Source organism: Primulina huaijiensis, chromosome 6 (assembly GCF_012295235.1).
Source record: "Primulina huaijiensis isolate GDHJ02 chromosome 6, ASM1229523v2, whole genome shotgun sequence".
Lineage (NCBI taxonomy): Eukaryota > Viridiplantae > Streptophyta > Magnoliopsida > Lamiales > Gesneriaceae > Primulina > Primulina huaijiensis.
This window is the reverse complement of record NC_133311.1, coordinates 13329156-13337652: the sequence shown is the minus strand read 5'-3', so window position 1 is coordinate 13337652 and position 8497 is coordinate 13329156. Positions and strand designations below refer to the sequence as shown.

General features: G+C 34.8%; 1 protein-coding gene across 1 annotated transcript; it reads right to left on the bottom strand.

Moving 5' to 3' along the window:
• Positions 1-2446: 2446 nt before the first annotated feature.
• On the bottom strand, positions 2447-3107 carry LOC140978662 (ubiquitin-ribosomal protein eS31 fusion protein). Its single transcript, XM_073443858.1, has one exon. The coding sequence runs from the start codon at positions 3063-3065 to the stop codon at positions 2595-2597; it is 471 nt and encodes a 156-aa protein (XP_073299959.1). The 5' UTR covers positions 3066-3107; the 3' UTR covers positions 2447-2594.
• Positions 3108-8497: the final 5390 nt, after the last annotated feature.

Here is an 8497-nt window from a genome sequence, read left to right as displayed (position 1 = left end):
AATTGCTAAATTTAATATAATTTAAATTGTAGTGTTTGGATCAAGAGTGATCAAATTTTTTTATTAACCGCCCTAACCAAATTGCACTGCAGCGTTTTTCCAAATATTTTTATAAAAACCGCAATTAAAAAATAGCAATGATAAACCACGCCACATCATACATGGTTCGGTTATTTTTTTTCCCAAGAACAGCACCAAACCACTCCGTCTAAACCGCTTGCAATAATATTTGGCATATGATTATAATAATTTTTAAACAACATTTTCAATTAATTAAAGAAGTCGTCATTCATTATATATCAACTCTTTTCAAAATTATTACTCATACAAAATAAACTTATCTTCTTCTTAATTATTCTTCATATTAGTATTTTATTTGAGTATTTATTTTTTTAGCACAATATTTTGTTTGAAGTTTGAAAGTAAAAAATAAAATAAAATCGTATAAATGTCATTTTGTTGTGAGTGTGTTGTGTTTTTAAATTATTAAGTTAATTTTGAATCTTGATTATAGTTTTATCTTTACATTATTTGAACTATAATTTAAATTTAAAGACACTATATTATTGTTATTTTCAAATAAATTAAATATATGTTCTAATATTTTTCATTTATAAAAAACCGAAAACCGACCGCAACCGCTTGAAACCGCTCAAAACCATAAGACTAATTCTACATGTAAAACCGCAATTATTTTTTAAAAATACTAACCAACCGCATATGACAATTCGGTTTGAATTTTTTTAAAAAAAACCGCAAAACTGTACCGTGATCACCCCTAGTTTGGATAGAAGTATCTCATTTGAGAAGTGATTTAGGAAAATGGAAATTATTTCAATAATTAAAGGGTTTAAATATATTGGTCTGGTTTTAAAGAATTTCAAATTTATGATTTGAAAATTTTCAAAAAAAATTACATGGATTTATAGTAAAAAGTTAGAAATTCAAATACACTAAATACTTCCATAGAACACAACCTATAATTGTTGATATGTTAGATTAAATTGGGAGTACATAAAATTAAAATCACTTCATACAAATTCCATCCAAACAACTAAAATTAACTTGTGGCACAAACATGGTGCTGATGTGACAGTGATGCTACGTTAATGAAACATAGACATGATGCTGACGTGTGCAATGTCAAACAATACTTCCGATTAAAAAAGACTAAAATGTCAAAAATTGAAAAATACATGACTAAATTTGAAATTTGACAACACAGAGTCTCAAGATCGCAATGAGAGAAGAATTAAGAACAAAAATATAATTTTCCCAATTAAATTTGAAATTCTTCATATTGAAAAAATTGAGTGAGGTTATACACAAATTTGGCCCCATTCCTGGAGTTCTACGAAGCCATACCTGTGAACATCGAAAGTCCCTTTACAAGAGTAAAAATCTCCCCATCTCAAGCAGACAAATTTGATACATGCATATGCACAACATCCTTAATTGTGATATAAAATGCCTGAACAGTCCAGATACAGGTTGCAATGGTTTTCAAGCTTTGTCCATCAAAAACAGATCCCAAGCTTGGCCAAAAGTCAGGCACAAGAGCGAAAGGAAGTGTCAGGAACTAGGAATCTAGGACGCAGAGAAGTTAAGAAGATGACAGGTAACAAATAAATCAGATGCATTCTTCGGGGTATTTTATTTCAAACTATATCTTGTAGGACAATAACTTAATCTAAGTCTAAGTATTCTAAAAGAAAACAGGTCAGTTCCGCGGATGGGGACTTCTAAGTTCTAAATCATAGGATGTGTAGTTTAGAGGACATTATTGATCAACATATCAAAAGGGAGAGTAGTCCTCTAAATGCTTGAAATTGCTTTCCAGGGAGTGCGGCAGAATGTTTGTACTACCGTGGCCTTGATTATCAATTAATGGGACAAATCTCCAATACTCACGCCCACTGCAAAATAATCTTCGATGGACAAAAAGTAGTATCTGAACAAATGTCGCATGTGCCATATATGCAGGACTATTGAGTATTCAAAAGTAGAACGAGACCTCGGAGACCCCCTCCCCTCCCCTCCCCTCCCCCTTGGTCGTAGGATCGAGTCCCAATGAAACATGAAAGGAATCGAGGTCATAGTTCAAATGCAACCTTGCCACATATATAAAGTCTCAGTTTACCCATGTAAAGAAGGTACCACCACCAGAAACAGAAAGAGAGATTAAAAGATCCAAAATCTTATATTATACTGAAGCTAAAGAGACCACTGAAGTAGACAATGTTTTGACACAAAAAGATCCACAATCAACGTGTAATATGCATGTATCCTATGCACGAGAATCTCAATACTGCCTACACCACCACGGTTTCTTAAGAAACGGTACATAACTCTCGTTGTCAATAAGGCAAGCAACAGATTAACAAATTCAACCAAAGTTCATTTTGCCAAGAATTAAATAAATAAATGCATATCGACCAGAGAGCCATTAAAAACCAGCGAAATAAATCAGGCAGAACTTCATAACAATCGTCCAACAGCATTAAAAGTAAAATATCCACGTCTCAACACAAAAGTCTAAAAACAAAGCAAAACCCATATGCGGAGACAACAAAGTCCTTGCCGTGAGTGATTTATCAATCACCGCCAGCCTTATTGTAGACATAGGTGAGCCCACATTTACCACAGTAATGTCTATCAAAGTGATTGGCCATGAAAGTACCCGCACCACACTCGGCGTTAGGGCACTCCTTCCTGAGTCTCTGCACCTTTCCAGAATCATCCACTTTGTAGAACTGGAGAACGGCGAGCTTGACCTTCTTCTTCTTGTGCTTGATCTTCTTGGGCTTGGTGTAGGTCTTCTTCTTGCGCTTCTTGGCGCCTCCGCGGAGGCGGAGGACAAGGTGGAGCGTGGACTCCTTCTGGATGTTGTAGTCAGCGAGGGTGCGGCCATCCTCTAGCTGCTTGCCGGCAAAGATGAGGCGCTGCTGGTCCGGAGGGATTCCCTCCTTATCCTGGATCTTGGCCTTCACATTGTCGATGGTGTCCGAGGATTCAACCTCTAGGGTAATGGTTTTGCCCGTTAGGGTTTTAACGAAAATCTGCATTTTCGCCGCTGATATCTGTCAAATGCATCGGAGATGCGTCGCTGCATTCTTAAATAGTAGGGTTTCAAATCTGGGTTGGGCCTCACATTGAAAATATATGGGCTGAGACATGGGCTTTTTGTTTAAAAAAATTTCTAACGAATCCTACTATAATATTTTAAAAAATATTTGGCTGTGTTTTGGCCATTAATTTTTAATTTAAAAAAATTTTCCACATGTGTCAATAAACATACTTAACGGGTCGGTTCGAACCGGAATTGGTCTATTAAGCTTGGAATCGGAAGCGATTCAACGCAATCAGTTTCGATTTTTTTCATTTATGGAACATGTCCCAAATCGAATCAAATTATTTTGTAATTTGGCGCCCAAAATTGCAAATATTTTGGAAAATAGTAGAGAATGATATATCAAATTGTTTTTGTAGTTTGGCCCCCAAAATTGCAAAATTTTTCTCATCCTCTCCAAATTCAAGTATAAATATATGTTTTTTTAACATTTCAAACGACATGCAATTCTAAATTTATCTATAACCAATCTCCTACTTGTTATTATTTACTATACATTCACTAAATTTTATTTCAATGAGTCGTATTCAAACCGTAATGCTGCTGGTGGTGACGGAGGAGCGTGGTAGTGTGTGCCTTCAATGATTTTGGAATTTGATGAAGATTTTGACTACATTCCCGACTTTGACGAGTCTAACTTGGCCATGAGAAGGAAAGGCTATGGAACTCTCGATGAAGATGGTAGAAATTTTCGCACATCGTCGTCTGCTGGAGCAAGCAACACGATGACGAACACGATGTTGAGATTACAAGAGCGAAGCAAAGTTTGGTGGTATCGGTGATAACAGGTGGTGGTATCGTAATTTTGAAAACACATTTGATCAAAGTACATAAACTTGACCCTCATACCTTACAGTTATTCCATATATAACCAATCCAACAATAAATAACTGATAAAAATTTTACAATTACAAAAGATATTTCTCAAAAAATCATTATTAAATTTGTTACGAAATGTTGTCTTCCCTTTTTAATAGAAAAACAAGTTGGTTTTTTTTTTCTATTACTATTCAACCTGTTTTACACAATATTTCTATGCACGTACTTAAGAAATATTGTTTTGATATGTATAAGGAATACAAAGAATCATTAATTTTTCATCTTTCGAATATTACTTGTAGAATTAATTTGACAATTTCTATTTAGACTAATATAAAATTGAAATCTTATTTTGTTGTCACGTGTCATTGAATTGATGAAATTTAGACTATGAAAAGATAATTTTGTCTTTAGATAAAATAGAATTGTCACACGCATGTTATACTATAATTAGATATGTTTTAAATATTGCTAAGGTTTTATTGCATACAAAAGAAAATAATGTCGATCACATTAGATAATGCAAGTGTCAATAATATTGCGATTAAATACCTTAGAGATTCATTAAGACCGATTTTAGAAGGTGATTTGCATCATGTTAGATATGCATGTCATATAATCAATTTATGTGTTAAATGTGCATGTAAAGTCCAGAAAATTTGAAGGTCCACGTGAACCACGTGCATGCAAGTTATTAAATTTCTTAGGTATTTTAATTAAATGGTTTTAATTACATGAATTAAATATGATGTGTATGTTTACACATTAAAATGTACTTTTCTACATGAATGCATAAAACGGTGTTTTTAAAGGTTATTCGAGACGCGATCGAAGACGGAGACCGGGGACCATTTAAGGGAAAATATTTTTATTAAACAATAATTTTTAATTGTTTAAAGTGTGTGTATTTTAAATGGAACTTTCAAAAATGAGGTGTTTTGTGATTATTTTATACGCCGAGTCGTATTTTTAAACGGTATTCGATTTTCAACGAAAATATGAACTTTTCGAGAACTCAGCTAATGTTTACACAAACTTTCCTAAACAAAATATTTTAAATATTCACTAACGGGCTTAATGGGCTTATTATACTATGTTAATGGGCTTAAGCTTAAACCACTTCTTTTATATCAAATAATCAAGGCTTCCAAGTCTTTTATTTATCCCAAACTCACGTCCCAACCCCCCAAAACTTGTGTTAATGATGCATAAAGGGGCTGCCATCATAGGGCTATGGGAAGGAGTGTTTTTACACATGTTTAAGGGCATTTAAGTGGGTGTTTAAGGGCTGGAAAAGATTTGGAAGGAATAAGAACGAAAATAGACTCCTTAAGGGCTAGGACTCTTCGACTAAGATTCTTCGAGGGTGGTCACGGCTACTAGCTGCTTGAAAGATCGAGTGTGCTAGTGCCTTCGAAGGCATTTCGAACATTATATTCTCCAATGAGCTGCAATAGCTCGTGTTCTAAGAATGTTAACACCTGTGAATTAAATCGAGTTTGGTTTAAAACCAAGTGGAAGAAACTCGAAGTAATCCTTCGTGAAGAAGACTGTTATTAGAAAAAATTTTAACTTATGTAAACTGAATAACTGAAAAAAGGTAGATTAGTTTTTGCATTCATCAATTCAGTTATGGTGACAACTAAACTGACGGATACTCTAACTAATCAAAACAATTTGTAAACAGCAGTTAATCAGTTAAATACACAAGATATGTTTATGGATGTTCAGAGACTTCAACTGCTCTTACGTCACCTCTTCTACCACCACGGGTAGGATCCACTAGAAGACTTTGATTTATACAACTCTTTGTACAAACCCACTCAGGTAGGACTTACACAACTGCCTAAACTGAACTCCTAGCTACGACTGAAGACAGCACTTTCTTGCCAATACTTATTTAACGTCTATGTGTCAAAGATTGCATACACAAGTTTAACGTCTTTGTGCAAGACAGTATTTGAGTGGCTGAGAGTGTTTGTGTGTGTGAGAACTGAACAAGGATGTTCTCACACACTGAGGGTTAAAAGCTTCTATACTAAGCTGATAACACGTTGAAGTATTCTTTTGGGCTGATTGCTTCTGAAAGCCGATTTGCAATGTGCGTGCCCTTTCTTTTCTCTCTTATTTGCGTTTAAGCTTTTTCACTCTCTGTATCTTGTTGTTGTTGAGTCTTCACTGATCTTCTCTACATATAGGAGGGAAAAACTGTTCGTACAGTGAGACTCATTTATTGTATCCGTTGCATCTTGAATTCGTTTCTTGGACTTTGTGTCTCAACTTTTCGACTGCCCTTCTGAAACGTTTTGTCTTTAATGCTCTGATGCAACGTCCATTATTGTCCTTTGACTGGATAATGGCTTTGTTCCTTCACGTACAGCTGGAATCCACTGAAAGAGTTTGTCTTCATCTTCAACTGAAAGATTTTGACTGATGCTTCGGACTGGTCAGCTGAAATGATCTTCAGTTGGGCTGGTGAAATCAGTTGAACTTATTTCACTCTCGTTCAGTTGAATTGATCAGCTGGGTTTCTTCATCAGTTGAATACTCCTTCGGCTGGCCAGGCTTCTGAGGTTCTCCTGCTGAACCACCTATCAATTGGACAATCAGCTGGACTACTCAATTGACGTAACAGTTAGACTGATTCAGTTTGTGCGATCAGTTAGGTCTTCAGTTTGCGATGTAAACAGCTCGTGACTGATCCTAACTTCTGCACACTAAGTTAGATTATTAGTAACACAAAATAACAAGTTTTGTTAACATCAAAATCAAGATTGCGAACTTGAAAAGTTCCAACACTGCTGTTAGGGCACGTCTAGGGGTCCTAAGGAGGCTGAACCATGGTCCTATATAGGCTACACGATGGATGGTTTGAGGCTAAGGGGCTGTGGCCATGAGAGGTGGAGTTGCACATGCAAGGGATCGGGTTTGGGGGTGTGTGGTTCTAGGTCTTCTAGGCTCAGTCCAGTAGGATCCTTAGGGGTTATTCATGGTCCTAGGATGGTCAGCTTGGGTCTGGACATGGCTGATAGAGGCTGGACTCGAAGGGAGTAAGGGTTTGCAATCTAAGGTTTTCTTTCAAGTTTGAGCAGAAAATTCCAGCGAGGTTTTGGGCTTGTGCAAGGGTTATAATTGTCTTTATTTGGGATGAATATGGTTTACCTAGGTATTATTAAGCTTTGGTTCAAGTTTGGTTAAGTTACGAGTCAAAATCGAGATGTACGTCTAAGTTTCAAAATGAATCGAGGAAATTATCGAAAACCTAAATTTTAAGCCTAATGAATATTTAAGAGAGTGTTTTAAGGTAATAGGTTAAGTTTGGAATGATTTGGGACGTCGTTTTGAGATCTAAGAATAATTATGGGAAATTATTCTTCTAGGGCTACAACGGTCATTTTACACCTTAAAAATAGTACACGTACTAGCAGTGCCCTGAATGATGTAAAATATGTTAAAATTTTTATTTTAAATGTTTATGAAATTATATGATGAAACGTTAATGCTAAAAGACATGTTGTGTGCTTGGTTTGAAAGAAAAATGATTTAGATATGCTTAAATTTTTATGAGTGATGGAAATATGAAAAGTTGAAGTAGATGAATTGATTGTGACTAATACGATGATTATGATGATTCGATGATATGTAAGACCAAGGCTCAGTTGACGGGTGAGAGTGTCGTTGATGTCGCCACCACCCAGTAATATGGTTACACGTAGATGGATCCATCGACCTTCAGCTGATACGAAAATCACAATTAACAATCCGAATTCAATAAAAGGAAAACGTATACGTATATAATGAAAAGTGAAATGTATACGATGAAAAGTAAAAGTGTTTAAGCTATGCATGTTCATGAAAGCTATTTTAAGTAAAAGTATTTTCACTGTTGTATGTGATTGTATATGTTTTACTTGTTATCAAGATTATAGTTTGCTGAGTCAATAGACTAATGACTATGTGTGATCGATGCAGGTGAGCTTGATATTGATGTTAATGGAGGTCTCGATGGTTGATCTTGCTGGAATGAAGGTGCACACAACCTGAGGACTGTCGCTAGTTTTCCGCAAATAAAACTATGTTTATGATTTAAGTATACGTTAAAAGATTTTATGACTTATGATGCTTTTGAGAGGTTTTTGAGAGGATGTTAGAGTTAAGTTTATTTGAAATAATGCTAAGTTTAGGTTTGGTAAACGATTTGCGATTTTTTGTTTTGAATTATTTTTTTTGGATTTTCAAATATAGTAGGTGAAACGTCCACTACTCGTTTTTCTTAAAAAGTAATAGATTTTTTTTCCTTATAAAATATTCGGCCAATTCTATACATATATATATACTTATTTTTAAAATAACATTACCCCATTTTAAAAATAAAACAACCAACTATTAATTGAAAATTCAAAAAGACTTAATTCAAAACGTAAAATCGTATATCGTCAACCAACCTAAACTATCAATATTCCCAAAAATATATTAATACTAACATCCTCTCAAAAACCACTCAAAATCATCATAAAAGTCGTAAAAATCTTTAACGTCAACTTAAAT

What these genes read in the sequence shown, in the direction of transcription:
- LOC140978662 (XM_073443858.1), bottom strand. Translation starts at nt 3,065, where the DNA reads ATGCAGATTTTCGTTAAAACCCTAACGGGCAAAACCATTACCCTAGAG.